Source organism: Lagenorhynchus albirostris, chromosome 20 (genome assembly GCF_949774975.1).
Source record: "Lagenorhynchus albirostris chromosome 20, mLagAlb1.1, whole genome shotgun sequence".
In the NCBI taxonomy this organism is placed as follows: domain Eukaryota; kingdom Metazoa; phylum Chordata; class Mammalia; order Artiodactyla; family Delphinidae; genus Lagenorhynchus; species Lagenorhynchus albirostris.
The window spans coordinates 46,602,386-46,627,566 of record NC_083114.1 but is presented as its reverse complement, the minus strand read 5'-3'; the positions used below and the strand labels follow the sequence as shown (position 1 = coordinate 46,627,566).

The 25,181-nt window shown below is 39.2% G+C and overlaps 1 protein-coding gene across 1 annotated transcript; it reads left to right on the top strand.

Annotated features, from left to right (window-relative positions):
• The first annotated feature begins 5,701 nt into the window (after window positions 1-5,701).
• NOL11 (nucleolar protein 11) lies at window positions 5,702-24,850 on the top strand. The gene is made up of 18 exons (XM_060133194.1): window positions 5,702-5,842; window positions 8,107-8,220; window positions 8,337-8,393; window positions 9,937-10,085; window positions 11,224-11,281; window positions 11,598-11,742; window positions 13,119-13,307; window positions 16,749-16,825; window positions 17,989-18,112; window positions 18,606-18,694; window positions 19,514-19,588; window positions 20,042-20,226; window positions 20,396-20,521; window positions 20,676-20,906; window positions 21,352-21,430; window positions 21,950-22,042; window positions 24,185-24,292; window positions 24,452-24,850. The coding sequence occupies exons 1-18, from the start codon at window positions 5,702-5,704 to the stop codon at window positions 24,566-24,568; spliced, it is 2,157 nt and encodes a 718-aa protein (XP_059989177.1). The 3' UTR covers window positions 24,569-24,850.
• The last annotated feature ends 331 nt before the right edge of the window (window positions 24,851-25,181 follow it).

Here is a 25,181-nt window from a genome sequence, read left to right as displayed (position 1 = left end):
TACTCGGGTCCCATTGCTTTAGACACCTTCCATGTGCCGATGAGGCCCAAACCTACATCTCCAACCTGAGCCTCTGCCAGGAATGCCAGGATCCGATGAGCTACCCACTTATTTGGCATCTCAAACTGAACACAGTCAAAATAGAACTCTGGGTCTACCTCCTCAAACCACTCCCTGAGAAATCATCTCCTTCCCCGTGTCAGTAAAGAACATCCCAACCCACCTGGTCCCTCAAGGCAAAACATGCCCTTAATTCCTCTCTTCCTCTTACTGCCACACTCAATCCATCCGCCATCCTGTTGACCCTGCCCACCCTGAATTGGTGCATTTTTTTTCTATCTCCACTATTAGCACCTACCACAAACCACCATCTGTTGCATCTAGAAGAATGCCAGAGCCTCGAGACTGGTATATCTATTTCTACTTTTATTCACCTCTGAACCATTCTCCACTTGGGAGCAAGGATGATCTTTTCGAAACAGAAGTCAGACCTTAGCTTAAAACCCTTCAATGACTTCTTATTGCATTTAGAATATGCCAACTCCTCAGCCAGCTTACAGAGAGCCCTACAAAATTAAGGTCCCTGCCTGCCTCAGTCTCATCATCATCTAATCTCCCCCTCACCTGACCCCTTCTTGTCCATCAAATCTCAGTGGAAATGTCTCATCTTTAGGGAGACTTTTCTTGAGCAGATTGTCTCCCACCACTGGATTGCGAGCTCTCTGAGATGAGGAGCTTCCCCTGTCTCCTTTGCTGAGGAATTCACAGCTCCTAGGCCCTCATCAGTATTTGGGAAATGAACAAATGCATTGGTACAGTTTGGCTCTGGGAGACAAGGGAGAAGTTTCAGGGTTTTCCAACCAGATCTGAAGCCCTGTCCTGCTCTTGCTTCACCCTGATCCTCAGTCCAGTGACTGGAAACTACTTCCGGTGGCCAGACCTTTCTCAGGGTGTTTATTCATTCACCTGCCAGCACTCCCTTTTCCAGAGCTCTGGTCACTGTTCAGGGCTCCTCTGACTTCAACTTGGACCCCTGGTGATGACAAGTTGCCCAGCCCAAACTCTTCCTGAAGATTGTTGGGTTCTGTGAGCATTTGACTCTGCCCACCCATCTAAAACCCCTCAACCCAGGTCTTTTCTCCCATTTCCCTATCATCCTATTACAATTAAACTACAAATGCTTGCTTGACCTCAAATTCCAAACACAGCCATTGGGTTTTGGCATTCAGTGGGAGGGCACTAGCATTAGACTGAAATGTATACAGATTATGAAAAAAGAGCTTAGATTCTTCCTTTATCTCTGATATTTGCTGTGGGAAACATCTTCAGAGGTGTCTGCCTGAGTGCCAGTAATATTGTCCAGTTCATTTCTGTGGCCTCAAAGGCATTTTGAGATTCTAAAACTGGAAAACATAACTCAGAGTAACTTAAACCTTTATTTAAGCACCACTAAAACTTCCATACAGGGCTTCCCTGGTGGCGCAGTGGTTGAGAGTCCACCTGCCGATGCAGGGGACGCGGGTTCGTGCCCCGGTCTGGGAAGATCCCACATGCCGCGGAGCGGCTGGGACCGTGAGCCGTGGCCGCTGAGCCTGTGCATCCGGAGCCTGTGCTCCGCAACGGGAGAGACCACAACAGTAAGAGGCCCGCGTACCGCAAAAAAAAAAAAGAAAAGAAAAGAAAACTTCCATATAATGTGCAGATTTGGTAGAATATTTATATCTACCATCCATCCTGTTCTCAGAATGGTGCTTCTAGAAATGTTCCTTTGGCAAAGAATTTACTATATCCCATTCAAGCAATGCATAAGTCATCAACTGGCAACCTTCCATGAAGAATCTATAATGGGTAACATTCTCCCTTTTGAATATGGGCAGGCATCCCTACTATATAATTAGGCTTATTCATTGTATATTTATCACCTGATTCTATTCTAGGAATTGAATGTGAGAGGCAGTATCTTCCCCCAGCCTTCATAGCTAGGCAGCCAAGTGGCATAAACATGACAAACAATCCAGATAGAATGAACATCCACAGCTCACATTAAAATGTACAGGGTCACAGCTGCCTTTGAAGACCAGCCCTTAAACGTCTCTAACCAGTGATGGATAGCCAGGCCTTGCTCTTGCATCGATTCATCTTGGAAGTGGAACACTTTGACCCGTTCTTATCTTAGGCTAGGTTGCAGAAGACTCCTAGTGCCCTCATTACAGCTGGTGTCCTTCCAAAAAGGACTGCGATCTTCTTAGACTCAAATTTATGGACAAACATGCCAGTGCAGTTCTGGGTTTCTCAATCTGTTAAGTCTTACTTTATCCTAATGGGTCAAGTGTGCTTCCCGTTTACTACAATGGCTTGCCATATAAGGGTGATTTATTCAACAAGCATGTATTAAACTCTATATGGATCAGATACAACTGCTGGTGCCATGAATACAAAGATGTAAAGTGATTCGTTCAATCAAATGGCACATTTTTTACTGAGTGCCTACGAAGTGCTTGGAAATGAGGATGCATAGGCAAGTAGGACAGATAGGGACCGGCTACCCTCAAGAAGCTTATGATACAGTGGGGGAGCCTAGGTAATGAGCAAATAAATAGATAAAATAGTTTAAAACTGTGATGAAAAGGAAACAGGTAAATTGAGTTGGGGGTGGGGTGGGAGGATGGACACAATTTAGTTCATAACACTAATCCAAAAAGAGAAAGAAACAAAGAAAATTTAAAGATCTATCTCCAGTCGCATAATCTTTTCTAGGGCTAAAAATAAGAGTCAGAGTTGTTCCAATTAGCGTCTGTAAGAAGTTCAGTAGCCTTCCTAGAGCAGCTGTTCTTTTCCTTGCCCTAAGGTCTCTTGGGTACCAGGAAGGTGGGGCTTAGTTTTCACTTCCAAGGTGAAAGCCCTCCCACGTTTTCTTCCTATTTTGACTCCCTCAGGGTCTTTACACCTAGTCCAGACTCCAGAACTCAGGAAAGGTTGCTCCATCTCTCTTTTCTGGAACCAGGAACTTTGATCTCACCCTTCCCAGGCAGGTAAACTTGATCCCTATACTTGCTCTTCAAGTGCAAGTCTGAGTACAACCCTTGGCAGTCCTGAGGCCCTTTCAGAGAGTCCATGAAGACAAACTCTTCAGATGTTATTTTCCTTTTGGGGAGTACTACGGAGCTCTTTTGGTATGGTATGACATGTGATACCACAATGGACTGATTGCAGAAGCAGATATGAGAATCTGGTTACCTTTTATTAAGCCAGACATTAAAGAGATTTGCAAAAATGTAAAACAATGCCACTCTTCTCACTAAATTGTTTCTCAAATTATTTTTTATAAAAATGTTATTTATGTTTATATAAAGTTATTTATTTATTTTTTTGACTGTGTTCGGTCTTTGTTGCGGTGTGTGGGCTTGTCATTGCAGTGGCTTCTCTTGTTGCGGAGCAGGGGCTCTAGAACTCAGACTCAGTAATTATGGTACATGGGCTTAGTTGCTTCACGGCATGTGTGATCTTCCTGGACCAGGGCTTGAACCTGTGTCCCCTACATTGGCAGGCAGATTCTTAACCACTGCGCCACCAGGGAAGTCCTATTACTTATGTTAACGTGTTTACATTTATTATTTTCAAATGAATAAATACATATTTCTCAACTCCCCACTTTTAATTTCTAATACAGTTAATACCAATAGATATACCTCATAAAAACAGAAGCTTTTTGCAGTCATCAATAATTTTTAAGAGTGTAAAGGAATCCTGAAATCACAAAGTTTGAGAACCCCTGTTTTAAAATCTTCAAGCTGAAGAAGAGTGAAAGCACACGTGCAGAATTATGAGTGAACTTTCACTCTTTATTCATTAGTCCCCCAAATATTAATGGGACAGGCACTATGCGAGATACTAGTGATAAATCCAGTCCCTTCAAAGAAATAAACGTAATGGGGGAAATACATGAGTAACTGGGCTATTCCAGTACTGGATGTACCAATAACACAGGTGCCCTGAATCAGACATTTAATTCAGTCTCAGTCAGGGAAGACTTCCTGGAGGAGGAGGTGCCTAGCCCGGCATCTCAAACATGGGCAGTAGGTGCAAAACACAGTTCAGTAGAGACTGTGCTGAGAGAAGAAGAAAGGTTTCACAGAGGCCAGGATGTCTAGGCTGAATCACTGTATTTCTTTTCCAAATAACAAAGGGGCCACAAATTCAAAGTCAACCTCCTTAGGCACTTTGAAAAAAAAAGACCTATTAGGGCTTCCTTGGTGGCGTAGTGGTTAAGAATCTGCCTGCCATTGCAGGGCACACGGGTTCGAGCCCTGGTCCAGGAAGATCCCACATGCCACGGAGCAACTAAGCCCGTGCACCACAACTACTGAGCCTGCGCTCTAGAGCCTGTGAGCCACAACTACTGAAGCCCGTGTGCCTAGAGCCCACTCTCTGCAACAAGAGAAGCCACCGCAATGAGAAGACCGCAAACCGTGACGAAGAGTAGCCCCCGCTCGCCACAACTACAGAAAAGCCCGCGCACAGCAACAAAGACCCAACGCAGCCAAAAAAAAATTAAAAAAAAAAAAAAAGACCTATTAGCCTTATTAAGAATTTACAGTAGGGAATTCCCTGGCGGTCCAGTGTTTAGCACTCCATGCCTCCACTGCAGGGGGTACAGTTTCCATCCCTGTTCGGGGAATTAAGATCCCACATGCTGCATGGTGAGGCCAAAAAAAAAAAAAAAGAATTTACTGTAGGCATTTGATTCTTTCATAATAGCTGCATAATCTCCTATCTCCTGTGTTATAATGCTGTGGCCACGAGCAAACACACACAAGGTGATCCGTGTGGATGCTTAATCTAAACTGATGTGGAGGCATTTTGCTTTGTGATGTAGCACATAGTACATATCTGTTAACAATTGCCTATTTACGTGGTTTCGCCCTAAGAACATGCATAATTTATCTTTTTTGAGTTTTTCTATTATTGATGGAATCAGTCATGTTTATCTTAAAAATCTCTCCCAGAAATGGTCTTGCCAAAAATTGTCCAGAGGGATCTTGAACGTCACCTGCTTCATCAGACAAGTCTGAATTTCCTGTAACCTGGAGATATTTCCCCGCGGGTGCTCGGAGAGCCAGGGGGGACAGACAACCTGGGAGGCCCAAAAGGCTGCAGACTAGACCTTTGTGGCGGGTTCTGAGAAGCAGGGGGTATTAGGCATTTCAGTTAGGTACAGCACGTTATGAAGAGTTAATCTGAAGAGAGAAATATTTTTCCTTTGGGACACTGTTCTATGAAGCCATGTTAGTAATTCCCAGAGTTCGCTTCAAATTAAAAAATCTAGTTTATTTATATTGGGCCACTTGCCACGCTCATCCTTCAGCCTCTCAAGTCCGTAGCTGAATAAGGGGCAGCGGATGCAGTACCTAACAGGTAAGATCTCCCCCGCCCGCCCATTCTTTCCCGTCTGGAGCAGTACACCGGGACTCGGCGGTGTGGCCTGGGAAGCGGAGTCTAGACGCAAACTCCAGGCCCCGCCTACCCGACGGCGTCCGCGGCGCCGCTAGCTATCTCTACCCGCCAGAGGTCGCAGGCTCAACGAGCAGGTATCTCAGTTAGCGAGTGACTAATCCAGTCGGCGAGAACTAATCCAGTTCTCACGAGAGAAAGCGCGAAGCCTGCCGGGACGGACGCGCGGCCTTCCGTAAGTTGGACCAAAATGGCAGCCTTGGAGGAAGGCTTCACGTTGGCTGCGCTACCGCTGGGTTCCGGGCCTGACGGACCCCTTGGAGTGGAGCAGAGCGACAAAACAGACCAGTTTCTAGTGACGGACAGCGGCAGGACCGTCATCCTCTATAAGGTGAGAGCAATAGGATCGGAGCGCCCCCGCTGCTGTCTCGCCCCTTTCTGAGTTCGGAGCCGGAACCTCAGGTTTCTCACAGCTTTGGAAAGAGGTCTTGCAGCGGGCTTAGCGGAGAGCCGTTGTGGCCTTTTGGGGACGCTGAATGAGGTCTAGAATCTGACTCGGTTGTTTTCCCGGAGAGGCATATTTCCGAATTGCAGGTGGCAGAGCGTCTAAGTGCACGTGGGCTAGATTCGGAAAGGAAAGGAAAGGAGAGGAAACCTGTGCTTTCGCTTCATATCTCCCGGAGATATCCTTGCTAAGATCCCCTTCTGGGGTCTCTGTCACCCCAGCTGCCCGCAGAAGGGTTGAACGGAGATTGGTTGTGTGGGAGAAGGTGTCACTGCCAGAAACAGTGCTTTAACCTTGTGTCCGTACGCTTCTTACTCACTCATTAAGAGGGAAAGTTTTGTCGGTGTTTTGTTTTGGCTTTTTGCTTTCTTGGCAGTTTAGTAGGCATCTTGATTCCGAGTGACCTGTTTCCAGCTATGGTTCACCCTGTGAATCCTGGATTTGCGTCCCTTGAACTCTACACACCCCGCCCCCCATTTAGCCTAAGGACTGCTTTAGCACATTTTCTAAACTTTGCTTTTAGTGGTTCCATAGAAAGTAATTCTTTCTATGTGAGCTGCTGAACAGTTTTCTGTGTCTTTAAGAAGTTGGGTATCTCAACATCGGTAATCATCAGGGAAATGAAAACCAAAACCACAATATCACCTCACACCTGTCAGAATGGCTGTCATCAAAAAGAACACAAAAAAATGTTGGTGAGGACATGGAGAAAAGAGAAGCCTTGTACCCTGTTGGTGGGAATGTAAAGTGGTGCAGTCACTATGGAAGACAGTATGGTGATTTCTCAAAAAACTAAAAATAGAGCAACCATGTGACCCAGCAGTTTCACTCCTGGGTATATATCCAAAAAAAACCCCAAAAAACAAAAACGCTAATTCGAAAAGATACATGCACCCAGTGTTCATAGCAGCATGATTTATTATTATTTATTGTCTTCCATTCCAAGATATGGAAGCAACCTAAGCGTGCATCAATAGATGAATGGATAAAGAAGTGGTGTACATCTATACAATGGAATACTACTCAGCCATTAAAAAAATAATGAAATTTTGCCGTTTGCAGCAACATGGAGGGCATTATGCTAAGTGAAGAGAGTCAGAGAAAGACGAATACTGTGATAGCACTTATGTATGGAATCTAAAAACTACAACAAACTAATGATTATAACAAAAAAGAAGCAGACTCACAGATATAGAGAACAAACTGGTGGTTACCAGTGGTGACAGGGAAGGGGGGAGGGGCAAAATAGGGATACAGGAGTAAGAGGTATAAACAGTTATGTATAAAATAAGCTACAAGGATATATTGTACAACAGGGGGAATATAGCCAATATTTTATAATAACTATAAGTGGAGTATAGCCTTTAAAACTGAATCACTAGATGGTACACCTGTAACTTATATAATATTGTGCAACAACTATACTTCAATTTAAAAAAAAGCTAGCTGTCTGCTTTGAAGTTTGGGGAACAGGTTGCCAACAGTACACTATACTGTTTGCTTGTTTTGATGCTTCTGAAGACACCATTGGTTTTTACCTGGCTGTCAAGTGGACTTTTTGCAGTTCCTGCATAGGAATAGAGTGGCTGATTAGAATTGGTATGATGCCAGCTATCCTTATTCTGTTTCTCATGCCCCTGTTCAAGGGCACAACTGCATCAGTTTTTTAAATATACTAATATTGTTCATTATCAAAGTGCCGATATTAATTTACTTATTTTCACTTTAGGAACTTATATTTTCATTTTAACTACTCTTTTAAAGTTTTTTTTAAAATTGTAGTAAAGTACACATAACAAAATTTACTATCTTAATGACTATAAGTGTACAGTTCAGGGTATTAAGTACATATATTCACATTGTTGTGCAGTCATCACCACCATCCATCTCCAGAACTCTTTTCATCTGGTAAAACTGAAACTCTGTACTCATTAAATAATAACTCCCAATTTCCCCAACCCCAGGCAACCACCATTCTACTTTCTGTCTTCAGTGGAATCCACATAGTATTTGTCTTTTTGTGACTAGCTATTGTTTTAATTTAGGAGATTTGTTAAATGCTATCGTTTTAATGATTTCTTCCGAATGTAAATTTAATTGCTTTAATGTCTGAAACTGACTTTTTGAATATTGTATGTTCATTTCATTAGGTTTCTGATCAGAAACCCTTGGGGAGCTGGTCAGTGAAACAAGGTCAAATTATAACATGTCCAGCTGTGTGCAACTTTCAAACTGGAGAGTATATTGTTGTACATGATAATAAGGTGAGTTTTAAAACTTTTATATAATATATACAAAACAAATCAAATTTTATTAACTATTCATGTTGTATGTAAATGGAAATTGGAATGCTTTTTTAACTTGTATGTTTTTATTTCAGGTCTTGAGAATATGGAATAATGAAGACGTAAACCTGGATAAAGTATTTAAAGCGACAGTAAGTCTTCGGATTTTCCAACACATTTATTTAGTTTATTGGTGAGACGGAATAATTTGTAATGTAGCAGTTATTTATCTTAAAGTGTCTGTGAACATGACATAAAGGTTATAACCAGTTTTTCATTCTAGCTATCCTACAGTATGTCTTGGTAAAATGTCTCAACTTATGAGTTAATATGTTATAAAATGTTACACGATATGTTATTTTCATATGAGGTTGAGGATTTAAATAATTCATGAATGATACATTTATAGTTATTTCCATGAGTTTAAATGTTTGTGGTGTGTCCCTTGCAAGAGCAAATGAACTTCATTGTTCTCTTTCTTAAAATAGGTAGAACAGACCCTGCAAGTTTTATGCATTATACATTTTTAAAGTGGCACATACTGCAGTGAAAAAGAACCATGACTAACTGTTCCTTTTCTCCTAATGACCTAAAGTATGTTAATTAACTTTGTCTTATAAAATGAAGATCTCTAACTAGGTTAATCTTGAAAATTCTTTATGGCTCTAAATGTCTAACTCTAAATACAATTGGCATATTTTAGAATTGGTTCACAACAGAGCTGATTCACATACAACCACAGTTGTCACCCGGACCCTTGAAACCTCTAGCCAGCTACCTGTGCTGCCACCTGGCTCCAGTCATTTTGTTTACCCTGAAGTAACACGATCCTGAATTTTACACAATGGGTTTTTTTTTGTTGTTTTTTTAATCCGACATATGGTGTTAACTTCTTTTCCTGGGCTTGCAGGCTATGTATACATACATACATACATGCACACATACACACACACACACAAACATATATATATATGTGTGTGGCTCATGTATTTATATATGGCATCTTTCTTTTTCTAATACCAGAACCGCTTATAACTCTGCATTAGTGCCTTTGTTTGTACCTCTCCTCACCTCCAGTTTTGAGAGACCCAGGTTATAGCCTAACCTCCAGTATTTACAGTGGAAAGATAAACCAAAAATGAATAAAAGTGATTACATATGGGGGTGAGCAGGGGAGAGGATAGAGAATAGGATCAAAAGTTAGACTTCTGAATGTATTTTATGTTAGATTTAACTTTGGAATCATACATAATTATGAAACAAAATTGAGTAAAAATGAAAGCATATCAGTCCCTTAAAGATAAGCCTTCTCCGGGACTTCCCTGGTGGTGCAGTGGTTGGGAATCCGCCTGCCAATGCAGGGGACACGGGTTCGAGCCCTGGTCCGGGAAGATCCCACGTGCCGCGGAGCAGCTAAGCCCGTGAGCCACAACCACTGAGCCTGCGCTCTAGAGCCCGTGCTCCGCAGCAAGAGAGGCCACCGCAATGAGAGGCCCACGCACTGCAGCGAGGAGTATCCCCTGCTGGCTGCAGCTAGAGAGAGCCCACGCGCGGCAATGAAGACCCAATACAGCCAAAAATAAACAAATAAGTTTATTTAAAAAATAAAAAAGATAAGCCTTCTATAAATGTCCTGATTCTATTAGGTGGCAGTTCCTTTAGAATAAAAATTTAAATGTTTTTATGTTCTTCTAGTTGTCCGCTGAGGTATATAGGATACATTCAATACAGGGGACAGAACCCTTGGTGCTTTTCAAGGAAGGTGCCATTCGTGGTTTAGAGGCCTTGCTTGCAGAGCCCCAGCAGAAAATTGAAACTGTTATCTCTGGTGAAGAAGTGATTAAGTAAGTTCTAATACTTGCAATTTTTACCAAAAAGAAAATGCACTCTGTGTTTTTTATATTCTTTGCCTTGTTCAAAAGTATTTTGATTATAAACATGATAAAAGTAAGCTGATTGAAAACCGTCTAAAAGACAGTAGCCAAAATCACATCCCTCAAAAGCCTCTGGCGTGATAAGTGATTGAGAAAACTGGGGCCAAATGAGTCCTGTTCTAATAACAGAACTGGATAGTCAGTTATTTGAAAATTAAGTGAGTAATCCCACAAGACCGGAATCTTCTGTCATATAGCCCTGACTGCCAAGGTCAGAACCCTTTCGCCTGAAGAAATGTGCAGCTTGTTAGTGGAATCAGGATAATGCTTTGAGACCCCTTCTTTCCCAGATTCTGGAATAAAACTTGGGAAATGACTGGCACAAATGATAGAAGGAAATCTCACAGTTTTACATCTATCCAATCCCTATTCTTTCATCCCATTTCCTGTTTGGTTAACTTGCTGCCCCTCCCGGCCCACCTGATGTAAACTAAATCTTTAAAGGTCCAAGCAAAGACTTGTACGTAGTCACTCAACAATGTGGACAGTGACCAGTTATATCTTAGACCCAATGAATGCCTCTAAAGTGTGAGCAACTGTATTTGGAGGAAATCTTTACGCAAAAAGATATAGGTGGAGAATCTGGGTTCTAATCCCCACTTTGCCAGAAAATGGCTGTGCAGCCTTGGTTACAGGCCCTTTACCCTCCCTGTGCCTCAGTTCCCGCTGTCACTTGAAGAAGGCAGGTGAGATGCTAATGTTTTCCTGAGAACACTAGGCCCCAAAATGACTCTGAAAAAAGGAGGGGTGGGTCAATTAAGTTTGGGGAACACCGCATCTTGTCTTACATGCCCTTGGTACTTTATAGTTCACGTTATTGTCTTTAAAGTTCTGGGAAGCTCAGCAACTTGCATTTAATCCAGAGATGCATTTGAGGAATGCCTTCTAGGTCCCTGTGGTAGATATTTTGAAACACTGAATTAAGTGTTCTCTGCTACCTCTCTGGCTCTAAAAAATATTTAATAAAAGATAATCTCTTAAATTTAGATTGATGGTGTGTTTCAACTGGTGATTTTGCATTTTATAATGTTTCTTTTTCTTTTTTTAGGTGGACAAAGTTTTTTATGGTATTTAGGCATCCTGTGCTGATTTTTATTACTGAAAAAGTAAGCGATATCTTTAATTCCTGGCCCATTTTGTGACATTTCAGAGTCATCTGTGTGATTTTTAAAACTAAAATTGGACTTTGGTATTTCTTTCAGAAAATTTTAATATATTTTTAAAATACTGAAAAATCTATTAGTTATAATTATTTCTATGCCTGAATTAAATATATTTTATAACTTTTTAAATTTAATTGGACAAGAGGTTTTTAAGCACTCATTAAAGTAATTACAGTGGGGCAACAGCTGGTCTCAACATTTAAATATAGATGGTGGAAATGGGAATATTTTTTAAATAAAATAACTTTTTATTTTCCAGCATGGAAATTACTTTGCTTATGTACAAAAGTTTAACTCACGTATCCTAAGCAAATACACACTTTTACTTGGACAAGAAGAAAAATCGGTTACACAGAGTTTTAGTACATCTGTGCATCGGAAATTCATCTCTCTGATGTCATTAAGTAAGTATTTTTTTTTAACTTTCAGAGTTTATAAATAAAGGGGTATTACAGGATAGTGTTTTAAGTTCGAGTCTTCAGTTTTTACAGTTTTCTGTTGTAGTATTTCCCTTTCCATGCTTCCTTACAAGCATTTATACCTTCACTTTTTGCATTTTGCCATGTCAAGTCACGCAATAGGTCAGTAATTCTCTGCAGGTAAATTTTATGTCTTAAAATTTTATCATAAGCAATAAATAATATAATACCAATAAAAAAGGAAAAATCACTCTTTATTATGATAAGTCCAGTTTTTTTGATATTGTAATTAGTGAACCATGAAATACCTAAGGTTGGTACTGCATGGCCTCCCCATTCCTCTTTTCCAACCTATAGTTTGCCATTCTTTTGAGCAGTGACAGAGACAGATGGGTAAAAGGACACTAACAGAGCAGTCTTGGACTCTTACTAGCCACCATTTTACAGATTATTTTTTAATTCCTTGGAGTTTACCTCTACTTAATGTTCTGAGGTTTAATCCCAGTCTTATGCATCTGGGGGAAAAAATGCCTTTGTGGTCTTCTCTCCCCCCAGCCCTTTATGGCTTCTTTTGAAGTTGTTTTGGGAAGGTTAAGGGAGGAAGAAACAGAGCAGTATTTAGGAAACATTTTCATGTTATCACAGTTTAAAATCTTTGTGAAGTTTTTCAATGTGCAAATGTTTGCAGTGGCTGTTAAGAAAAAGGCTCCCTTCGTTCATCATGTCTAGAGTGTCATTGGAATCCTCTTAATACCTTTGCTTAAGAGGGACTGGTTTTCTTAAAGTTTAACCTATAGGACATATTAATTGTTACACAGAAGTTTGTGAGTTATGTTTTAGCTTTTGAACATTGAAGTAAGGGAATCTGAACCAAAGGGTCATAAAATCTTCATGTAACATAGCTAGAACCACATGAAATTGCCAAAAATACAATTGACCTACAAAACCCAGCAATTTAATAAGGTTTTAGGGTGCTGGAGTAACAAGAAATGTAATATTTAGACCAGAATGCTAATTAATTTCTAATAAGAGATACAGCCTTTTACTGATTGAATTGTCTGTATTCCTGGCAGTCCCCTCATATTTTAAGTTATTACAGATATTTACAATTTTTATTTCATGGTTATCATGACATTTCTTACTGAGATTTTTATTAATATTTCTCCTCCATCAACTTTAGGTTTGTAGTATATTCTTTATGGGAAAGCATAGAGTGATGTGATTATTACATTTGTTTATTTTTCTGGTTGGATTCTCTATCAAATTGGTAAAATCTTATTAACAACTTAGTACATTTAATTATAACCGATATAGAACTATCATTTATCCAATAAGGAACAATAAATACTTGTTTCCAACAGGCTCTGATGGATGTGTATATGAAACCTTGATACCAGTACATCCAAGTGACCCAGAAAAAAATCAGAGGGTAGTTCCATCACTGTTGCTCAAGTCCGTGGTGTCTGGCAATGCTCGAAGTGGTGTTGCACTCACCATCCTGGATCAAGATCACGTAGCAGTCCTGGGACCACCACTATCAGCTTCTAAGGGTAACTAAAATCCAATCAGTTAAGAAGTCCTTTGGATTTTTTCCATCAAAGTGTACTTTTAAGTCTCCTCTTTCTTTTTCATTTATTTATTACCACCCTAATTCATTCTCTTTTTCACTGTAGCTTCCTAATTCTTGAATAGGTCTTTGATTTCATCTTGCCTTGATCAGTTTCTCTAAAACATTTCCTATATCACTCACTACCTTGCTTGTCACCAGTGTCTTAAATAAAAACTGCAAATATCTGTGCCAGCCTGTAGGCATTGGAAACATTGGTAAGACTTGCAGTAGAGGATTGAATTCATACCTTGGTGACATTTTAGCAGAATATAAATTCATTAGTCTTAGACAGCTTGAAATTTGGGGACTACTAGTGTGCTTTTTTTTTTTTTTTTTTTTTTTTTTTTTGCGGTACGCGGGCCTCTCACTGTTGTGGCCTCTCCCGTTGCGGAGCACAGGCTCCGGATGCGCAGGCTCAGCGGCCATGTCTCACGGGCCCAGCCGCTCCGCGGCATGTGGGATCTTCCCGGACCGGGGCACGAACCCGTGTCCCCTGCATCGGCAGGCGGACTCTCAACCACTGCGCCACCAGGGAAGCCCTAGTGTGCCTTTTGTCTCTGTGACTTCAGAGCAGGATTTTCATCATCACCTCACCTCCTCACCCCCAAACACCCCTCCACACAGACAATTGTAGTCTATCATGAAGGACACAGTTGTTCCTGGCTAGTGCAAGATTGGGGTCTCCCAGCCTACACTATAAAACTCCAAATCTATGGTTTAGCATTCAACTCTCGCCACAGTCTAGACCCTGTCCACGTTTTCCAGTCTCTTCTCCCAATTTCAAAGCAAGAACTCTCTGCTTTATTCAGGCCAGGCTCCCTATTGACTACAAACTTGATATGGCCATCCTTGTGTATTTTGTTTTGTTTCTTCTTTTTAAGATAGGAGCTACCACTTATGGTATACTGTCCTGTGCCAGGTGTTTTACTTGTATTATTTCATTATCTGTGTCATTTAATCCTCCAACAACCCTATGAGAGAAAGTCTAGTTATTATCACCCTTATTTTACAAATGAGAAACTGAGATGTTAGGTAACTAAGTAGTGGAACTAGGGTTCAACCCAAGTAGGTTGACTCTTACGCCATATATCTTACCATTCTTAAGTCCTGGCTTTTAGCCACTTTACCAAGCTGTGCTTCTCCTCTCTCAACCCCCATCCTCCCTCTCTAGTTCCTGGTCTAACCCCCAAAAAACTCAGTAACCTCAGTAAAGTTTCCCATGTCTCTTTCCAGAGTTTTTTAAAATATATGCAAATACTACTACTTATTTTTCTTCCTCTTTTTACACAAATGGTAGCATACCTTATCCTCTGTTGTATACCTTAATTTATCCACTTACCTGAGATATCATAGAGAGCCTTCCATAGCAGCATCTGTATTGACTTCTTTTTTCTTTTTAAAATTTTATTTATTTATTTTTGGCTGTGTTGGGTCTTCATTGCTGCACGCAGGCTTTCTCTAGTTGCGGCGAGCGGGGGCTACTCTTCGTTGCGGTGTGTGGGCTTTTCATTGCAGTGGCTTCTCTCATTGTGGAGCACGGACTCCAGGCGTGCGGACTTCAGTAGTTGCAGCACGTGGGCTCAGTAGTTGTGGCACACAAGCTTAGTTGCTCCGCGGCATGTGGGATCTTCCCAGACCAGGGATCGAACCCATGTCCACTGCATTGGCCGGCGGATTCTCAACCACTGTGCCACCAGGGAAGCCCGACTTTATTTTTTTAAGAGGAAAATATAGGCAGAACATTCCGACATAAATCACAGCAATAGTTTTTTGCATCTGTCTGCTAACAGAAAGGAAATAAAAACAAAAATAAACAATTGGGGCCTAATTAAATTTTAAAAGCTTTTGCACAGCAAAAGAAACATTGACAAATCGAACAGACAGCCTACTGAATGGGAGAAAATATTTGCAAATGATATGACTGATAAGGGATTAATATCCAACATATATAAACAGCTCATACAACTCAAAGTCAAAAAAACAACCCAATTGAAAAATGGGCAGAAGAACTGGATAGACATTTTTTCAAAGAGGAAATGCAGATGGCCAACACACACATGAAGAGATGCTCAACATCGCTAATCATCAGGGGAATGCAAACCAAAACCACAATGAGCTATCACCTCACACCTGTCAGAGTGGCTGTCATCACAAAGAACACAAATAATAGGTGTTGGCGAGGACGTGGAGAAAAGGGAAGCCTCGTACTCTGTTGGTGGGAATGTAAATTGGTGCAGCCACTGTGGAAAACAGTATGGAGGTTTCTCAAAAAACTAAAAGTAGAACTACCATATGACCCAGCAGTTTCACTCCTGGGTATATATCTGAAAAAACAAACTAATTCAGAAAGATACCTGGACCCCAATGTTCATAGCAGCATTATTTACAATTGCCAAGATAGGAAAGCATCCTAAGTGTCCAGCAACAGATGAGTGGGTAAAGAAGTGGTGTGGGTGTGTAGATATGTATGTGTGTATATATATTTGTGTGTGTGTGTGTGTGTACATATATATATATATAATGGACTGCTACACAGCCATTAAAGAGAATGAAATTTTGCCATTGCAGCAACATGGATGAACTTGGAGGACATGCGAAGTGAAATAAGTCAGACAGAGAAAGGCAAATACTGTATGACATCACTTATATGTGGACTCTAAAAAGTACAACAAACTAGTGAATAAAACAAAAGGAGCAGACTCAGAGATACAGAGGACAAACTAGTTACCAGTGGGGAGAGGGAAGGGAGGAGGGGCAAGATAGGGGTAGTGGAGTAAGAGGTACAAACTATTATGTATAAAATAAGCTACAAGCATATGTGTACAACATGGAGAATAAGCCAGTATTTTATAATAACTATAAATTGTGAATCACTATATTGTACAACTGTAATTTATGTAATATTGTGCAGCAACTGTACTTCAATAGAAAATTCATTAATTTTTTTAAAAAATGCTTTATTTTTTTAGAGAAGTTTGAGGTTCACAGCAAAATCGAGGGGAAGGTACACAGATTCCCATATGCCCCCTGCCTGCATATGTGTCCACTTCTTGTCATGATATCGCATATCTGTGAATTTCTGTCTTCATTACTCATTTTTCTTCTTAATAAAGCAAGACCTATGTGTTTAACTATGACTTCCCTCCTCCCTCCCTCCCTTCTCCTCACCCCCAGCACCATATATTTATATTTGGCTGACTTCTGAACTTGGGACTTTTTTTTTTTTTTTTTTTAATTTTTTGGCTGCACCACGAGGCATGCGGGATCTTTAGTTCCCCCACCAGGGGTCAGACCCGCACCCCCTGCAGTGGAAGCGCAGAGTCTTAACCACTGGACCTCCAGGGAAGTCCCAACTTCTGAATTTGTATGTCTTATTTTATAGAATGCCTCTCCATATGGAATACAAAATTTCAAACACTACAGACTTCAAAAGAGTTACCACAAGGGACCAGCGGTCAAGTAAGTTTTTGCACTTTGGGGTTTTTTTCAAATGTACTTACTTTTGTGTCTGCCGAATAGACTGTAAGGGAAGAGACCTCTTCGGATCTAAATATTTTATCAGTTTTGATTAAAATAAATTAAGAAATATTTTCTACCTGCGAGATTATATTTAATTTGGTTATTTTTATAGTTTCTTTATGTTTGTCACTTTCAAAAGACTAAATTATAAGCTAATTATAGATCAGGAGAGAACAGTTAGCTAGTTAACAAAACTTTTTAATCTCACTTTGGTTTTATCTTTTTACTTTTGTATTTTGAACTATATCCAAGGGCTGTTACTTTGCCTAATAAATTAGTCTTTTAGGTTATATGTTAAATGTTATCATGGAATTACATAAGAATACTTAAAGAATTAAAATTTAAGGTGACCAGACTGTAAACTTCCTGAGGCAAGGGACCTTGTCTTTTTTGTTCTCCATCATATCTTCAGTGCTTAACAAAGGTACTCAGTAAGTACTGGTTGTTTAGTGAATATAAGATATAAATAAATCAAGATATGGGATGTTGTTGATCATTGTACTTTAGAGGATAAGGAGACTGTTTCTTAGCATAGAATTCTAATTTATATTTAAACAAGTAATTTTCACAAGATTAGCCGTTCACAATTCCACTGCTCTAACAAACTTCACTTTTGATTTCCGTGTTCCTTTGAGCTTTTTGTTCATATACCTGTCTCAGTTTTACAATTTTATAATTGAGATCATGAGACAGAAACTGTTAAATTCTGCTTTTTTCATTTCGTACATCAAAACAGTTTGCCTGTGTTACAGTAGCCTTTGTGAGTATCACGTTAATAGATGTGTAATACTGACAATATTTATTTTAAACAATTCATTTATTTTAAATATATGTGTTGATCAAATTTTTATGAGTCAAAAGAAATTATCTTTAAATTATGCTTTATTCAGACATGGGCAAAAATAAGAGCTTTGTAAACCTACCTCAATTAATAAATTGAACATATGAGATTATTCTGGAAAGTTGCTTAACTTCACCTTATCCTTTTCTGTTATATTAAGATTACTTCCACCACAAGTTATTGTTATAAGTTATATGGCTTTGTTGAATCAGATATTAGAAGAGAAAAAGGATTGCTTACATTTTTTATAACTTTTTTGTAGCTCTGGTATCATGGGGAAAATTTGTTTATGCTACATGGAAAATTTCTAACTGTAATCCCATACAAGTGTGAGGTGTCATCATTAGCAGGTGCTCTTGGAAAACTCAAGCATGGTCAAGATCCAGGTAGGAACTTAAATGTTTTATTACTAAAAACCAATTTATAAACTTCTAGTTTGATATGTAGATTTTCACAGCTATTGGTTTGCATAACCTGTTCTTAGTGTTGAAATTTGCCAGTGTTCATTCAGATTTTATTGGTCAGGAAGCTACCTTGGGAACAGTCCACATTGCAGATACTGCTGCAGGTTAAAGAGCTACACTGCATTTTGAACGCCAGTGTTCTGACTTTAGGGGCAACGGGAAAGTCCTGCAGACAAAATCAGAAATGCTTTTTCCCTCCTTGGTTTACCAGTGGCCTCATCTGTTGGGCACATAGCCTTTTAGGATATTATGATTTACTGATCTGAGGTTATTGGTAGAATGAAATGGACTTTAAAGCCGCTTTTGAATTGTGCGTGAGTGGTTGTTGTTTTATTGTTCTTTGTTTGATTGATTGGCTGGGTAAATACCAATAGGTCAAAAAATTCCAGAAATTGTGTGTTCTGTGTTTTCTTAGACATTCATGCCATGACTCATTTTGTAAACTGGGAAACATCACAGGGATATGGACTTGGATCTCAGAACTCAGAGCAGTCAAAGAGAATCGTAAGTTTGGTAGTTGAAATAGAAATGTTACTACAGATGTTAAAAACAGAAAAGGCTGAATTATTTTAATAATTCATATTTGTACAACTCTTACAACTTGCTCTTAATGATGGGGTGATTTGAAGCTTGAACCCAGTAACCTGACAGCCCTTATCCAAAAGTGATACATGTCGTCTAGTAGTTTTTATGGGCATGTGTGTAAGACCCAGGTGTAAAAATGGACCAGTTTGCAATTAGTAATAATAGAGTATAGAGATTTTATTTATGAAAAATGAAAACCTTAAAGATATTTAAGTTAAAAGTTGAAATAGACCCACTTTTCACTATAAGAAAACCAAACCCTAAAAAAGCTTGTGAATAGACTTCCCTGGTGGCGCAGTGGTTAAGATTCCCCACCTGCCAATGCAGGGGACACGGGTTCGAGTCCTGGTCTGTTCCCACATGCCCCGGAGCAGCTAAGCCCCTGTGCCACAACTACTGAGCCTGTGCTCTAGAGCCCGCAAGCCACAGCTACTGAGCCCGCATGCCACAACTACTGAAGCCCACATTCCTAGAGCCCGTGCTCCGCAACAAGAGAAGCCACTGCAATGAGAAGCCCGCGCACCGCAATGAAGAGTAGCCCCCACTCGCCACAACTAGAGAAAGCCCACACGCAGCAACGAAGACCTAAAGCAGCCAAAAATAAATAAATTTAAAAAAAAAAAAGTTTGTGATTAGAGCAAAAGTGTGCCAGTCTCTTTGGGACATTTTATATTCTTCTAAATGTCTGTTGCATCTTTTGTGTTGTTTTGAGATCCTAATCAATTTACTGAATTCCAGTTAAGGAGAAGGAAAATTGAAGTGAGTGTACAGCCGGAGGTCCCACCATCCACACAACTCTTAGCAGCCGTACAGGTAAATTTTAAAATATTAGAAATACGAAAAATCAACTCATGGTTAAAAGAAATCCTATGTACTTTTTATTCTGTCTTCCTCTTGTGATCATTTTTAGAGCTATGGCTAACATTTGTATAGTATATTGAGGTTGTCAGAGTGATGCTTTGGCTTATTTGACTCTCACTAAGCATTTTGTGAGATCAGTGTGATGGTGGTGGCCTCATATCTCATTCACCTTTGCATTGAATGTTTGTAATTTAGCTTCTTAGAAATTTTGATTTCTAAATCCTTGAGTTTTTTTTTTCTTCTTTGTATTTTGTCTTTGTCCAGTAAATTGTAGTATCAACTCCAGTTTCACAGGAATGCATGAATGCTGTTAGTGATTTAAGACAATGTTAAGCTAGGAACTTTTAAGTGCAGAGCGACATTTATTAATGTACCACACTGAACTCTTTACTTCTGCCCTTTCAGAAAGATTCAGAAAAACATATTGAAGTAGAACTACGTAAATTTTTGGCTGTTAAGCGGACCCCGGACTTTCATACTATTATTGGGGATGTAGTAATAGGAATTCTGGGAAGATATAAAGCAGAACCATCGTTTTATCCTCGGAACTGTCTGATGCAGCTTATCCAAACGCGTGTGCTTTCTTACAGGTAAATGTTTCTATACAGGTAAATGTTTCTGTACACCAAACTTTATACACATAACTCTTTTGACCTTGTTTTTTGCAGTTCTGATTTTTATACTCTGTAAAAGCCTTATGAATTATTTGCAATTGAGAGTTTCTTAATATGTATAAATGATTCATGTTTTTGGTCTTAGCTTGTGCCCTGGCTTAATGGAGTCTGCCTTAGAAAAGACAGATGTGCAGATCCTACAGATCTGCCTACAGCAGTTCCCTGACATCCCTGAGTCAGTCACCTGCGCTTGCTTAAAAATTTTCTTGAGGTAAGTTAGAAGCTGATGGTCCTTTACTTTCACTGCATTTTTAATCTATTGTTTTATTTTATTTCTAAAACTTTAAAGTCTTAGAAAATGAAAAATTTTCCAGTAAGTCCAACTACTTGTAAGGATTATTTCCTGCTTTCAATTAACATGATAGCATTGGTGATGACAGTCTTCAAGAAACAGATATCAATATGGAGTCAGTTTCTGACTATACTGCTACTATACAAGATGGGGAAATAGAACAACAAACTGAAATTCTTCAAAATGGTTTCAATCCTGAAGAAGATAACTGTGAGAATTGTGCTCAGGAGTTGATTGAGAAGCCTCAGGCTGCAACAGAGGAGAGCACTTCATGCCCTGTTACAGGGAAAAGAGCAGCGCTACTGTATCCTTTGAAACCATTTCCCTTGTATTGTCTCTTTCCCAGGGATGTAGTCCAATGCCAAGCAAAAACTAAGGGGTAATTAGATAATTTAAGGTGGTTTTTTCCTTTTCTTTTTTTCAATTTTTTTCAGTTTCTGCTTGAAAATGGATTACATTCAATGCTGTGTTCAAACAACTTACTTAAACCTTATTTAAGAAGCTGTACTAAGATAGAAGCTCTATCACTTCTAAAAATTAGTATACTGAATAAACACCAATTATCTATAATAGCAAAATATTCCAGATGATCTCTAGTGACGAGGAGAATGTTCAGTGATAACACTCTTCTAGAAAAGTAGAACTTTTGTATAAATTTAGAAAAATGTTACTGGGGAAGGGAATTACTCATTATTTCAGTAGAAAAGTCTTTATTGGTTGAAATGAGATTTTCCTTTATTCCCAAGTAGAAATGCAATTCTTCATTCAGCATATAGCGAGACGTTTCTTCTGCCTCATTTGAAGGACATCCCAGCACAACACATCACTGTGAGTGTTCTTACGAATCCTACAGGATTTTATTTCTGGGTTAAGTGTTGCTCCTTAACTCTACGCAGCTTCTAGGGCATTCGAAAGGTTATAAAGTTCTTTCATCTGAGTAAGAGATTTCCCAGCCCTCAAGGTGAAAAATCGTGCCTGGGAGACTAGAGTGACCTGGAGGAGGCAGAGCTTGACGTGTTCCTGGTGCCAGACCCGAAGGCCGGGTTCATCCATCTAAGTTAGAAACGAGTAGGAACTAAAAAGAATTGCCCAGAGAAGGATTCTCTCTTCTCTACTTATTATTTACAAACAAAATAAACTCCTCACCCACCCCTCCCAAACCAAATGAACTCTCCTTTGATGGCAGGGAGTGCACTTGATTCATGTATCCCCTGATGTCTAGCATATCTGTTTGATGTACAGTTAAATTCAGTAGCCTCTTAAAATTCTTTCCAGTCTCTTTGTTAGCTTCACATAGAGAAAATTTTCCTATCAAAGTGATTGTTCTTTTTCCCCCCCAACACCTAGCTATTTCTCCAGTATTTGTATTTCCTTTATCTGAAGTGTAGTGAAAATGCTACTATGACTCTTCCTGGAATACACCCTCCAACCCTGAACCAGGTGAGGTAATCTTTTTATTTTGATCTGATGCTGGGAAAAATGTGTTAAATAAAAAAAAGGTGTTTTATTTATATATATATATATATGTATATATATGTATATATATATAGTATCAGAATCTGGAATCCAGGAACTGATTTCTCCCTGTCTCGTGGTTCCTACGACCCTCCTCCCTCACCAGTACACAAACCACTGGAGTGGATCACTCAATTTGGTAGATGGATTTTTTAGAGCCATAATTCTATACTAAGGAACTTAAATTCATCTTAAATTCCTGATTCTTTATTGTGACCCTTTTCAAGAATTTCCTCAGCTTCATTGGGAGAGAGTGATAATAAGTGTCCTCCTAATAACCTAATAATCCCAAGTCCCTCCTAGAGATAACCAATACTAAGAGTTGCATTTATGTCTAGAAATTTGCTTTCTGTACCTTAACTTATCTTTCTCTTGTCTTCCTAATGCAAATTAGATCACGTGCATGCTATTCTGCAGCTTGTCTTTTTTTCACTCATTGCTACATTTTACACATTTTCTTTTTTTTTTTTTTTTGCGGTACGCGGGCCTCTCACTGTTGTGGCCTCTCCCGTTACAGAGCACAGGCTCCGGACGCGCAGGCTCAGCGGCCATGGCTCATGGGCCCAGCCGCTCCGCAGCATGTGGGATCTTCCCAGACCTGGGCACGAACCTGTGTCCCCTGCATTGGCAGGCGGACTCTCAACCGCTGCGCCACCAGGGAAGCCCTTTACACATTTTCTGAATCAGGCTATATACATCTGCCACATTCTTTTTAACCACTGCATACTATTTGATTTTATAGAAAATCTTAATTTGTTAGTCCCCTATTGATTGGCATTTAAATTGCTTACAGTTTTTTGCTATTGTAAACAAACTTTCAGTGAGCATCTTTATAGAAATATTCTTGCATATTATGAGAGAACACCTCTTGGGTAAATTCCCATTAGTGAAATTACTGGATAAAGGGTGCATGCATTTTTAATTTCAAAAATGCCAGGCTAAAAAAAAAAAAAAAAAAAAAAAATGCCAGGCTACCTTTCCAAAGGGTTGTGACAAGAGGTACTATGGCCACCAAGATCTGAGACCTTACTCTCTGCTAGTCAAGTAGGTAACAAGTAAGTGTTTTATTTTAATTTGCATTTCTTTGATAATAAGAAAGGTGGACCATCATTTCTTGCCAATTTATATTCCTTTTTGTGTACTGCTTAATCAGGTTCTTTGTCCAATTTTTCTATTGCATTTCCTGTCTTTATCATTTTGCCTTATAAATTATTCTTCATATATTAAGAGAAATTAGTCTGTTTCTATGAAGTGTATTACAAGTACTTTTTTCCTATCACTCTTTTTTACTTGCTTTAGTGTAATTTTTGCCATAGATGGGTTTTTAATTTTCATGCTGTCAAAATTATTAGGCTTTTCCTTTACTGCTTCTTTTTGGGTACGCCATGCTTAAGGCCCTTCCCACTCTAAGAGTGTAAAAATAGCCATCCTGTCTTCCCCTAGTACATTTCTTTTCCTTTTCTTTGTTTAACTCTTTGATACATATAAAGTTTATTTTGGTGTAGAGAGTTACATAGGTATCAGCTTTCCCCCCTCCCTGCAAATGGATAGTTGGTTTCCTTAATGCTTTTTCATGACACTGATATTTGCATGTTAACACCATTTGAAGGTGTAGGCTACATAGGATACTTTAATAAATGTATAGTAATAATTTTATTTTAGTTCTTGGTACCTTATCTATAATACACGACACCTTATTCTTGGGTCATAGTGTATATTTCAGAATAGGAGATGAGTGGGTTCTTTTTTTTGTAGCTGCGAGTAGTTATCAAGAATTTTTTAAAATAAAAAGTGCTAGCTCTCCCTTGGATTAAATATCACTGTGGCTTTCTTTTTACTGATTAATCTGATGGAAAAGATCCAATTATGCTTGTAAAATGACAAGTAGAAAAGCAGAAAAGAGGCTTTTTCGATTGCTTAGAAATTCCTTCATCTCTAAAATGTTCAGACTTCTGTAAAGAAGACTTATTTTTTCTTATAACTGTTTGATACTGTTATGGACTTTGTAAAGTGAATTAACCTAAAATTAAATTTAAAATCTTAACTCCTTTTCCTGTTTATCTTCAGATTATGGATTGGATATGTCTACTTCTAGATGCTAATTTTACTGTTGTGGTAATGATACCAGAAGCAAAAAGGCTACTGTTAAGTCTTTACAAGTTTGTGAAATCCCAGGTATGTAATTATTTGATTTTACTGAATTCTGTTTGTAACCAAGAAGCACCAAAATTATAATTTATTAAAATTTTTCTTGGAATAGCCCTAAGTAATTGTGGAGGATTTATCCATATGTACAAGTTATGGTAAAAGTTATTTTGGAACTTTTTTCTTTAGATAAGCATTTGTTCTGAGCTCAACAAGATTGAAGTAAGTTTTCGTGAACTACAGAAATTAAATCAAGAAAAGACTAATAGAGAATTATATTCAATTGAAGTGCTGGAACTCTTCTGATATTACCAGTTCTCCTTCATAGACGTTTTATGAAGCTCTTTTATGTGGATTCTTCCTACTCAACCAGGCAAGAGATGTGTTTTGTTTGTGACTGTCTCTTCGGTGACAAGAGAAATGTCTGAGCAAGTACCTAGACCATCACTTATTGATTCTCCTAGGTCAGACTGCAGGTTTCACGTGAAGCTATTCTAGCTTATGGACACTGGTGGGGAGAGATTCTGAAACTTTTAAAAATATGTAACGGAGGTGTTTTTAAGTAAACTTATTTGTGTATTGATACAAGCTGAATTTCTTACCATCCATTTGAATAGTTCTTCTTTTAATAAAAAACCACCATTGAAGAAACAGTGATTCTAGGAAAAACATGGTTTTATCACAGTCGGAAGCTGTCCCAGCTCATCTGTGTTCATGGGGAACAGAAGAGGGCGTTTCCACAGGCAGGGTGGGAAGGGGCCTTGTACACGCCTGTGCTTATCTCCTGCCATCCTCTCCGGTTCTTTACCTCCTTGCACTACCTGCTTACATACCCAGGGCTTGAACATTATCCCTCAGATTACCTCTGTGATTAGGATGTTAATTTCAGTTACAGAAATACATTTCTAGATAGTAAAAA

Excerpts from the sequence above, each read along its gene's own strand:
- NOL11 (XM_060133194.1), top strand. The coding sequence starts at position 5,702 with ATGGCAGCCTTGGAGGAAGGCTTCACGTTGGCTGCGCTACCGCTGGGT. Across the intron at positions 8,394-9,936 it reads ATAAAGTATTTAAAGCGACA|TTGTCCGCTGAGGTATATAG; the intron begins GTAAGTCTTCGG and ends ATGTTCTTCTAG. Across the intron at positions 22,043-24,184 it reads ACCCTCCAACCCTGAACCAG|ATTATGGATTGGATATGTCT; the intron begins GTGAGGTAATCT and ends GTTTATCTTCAG.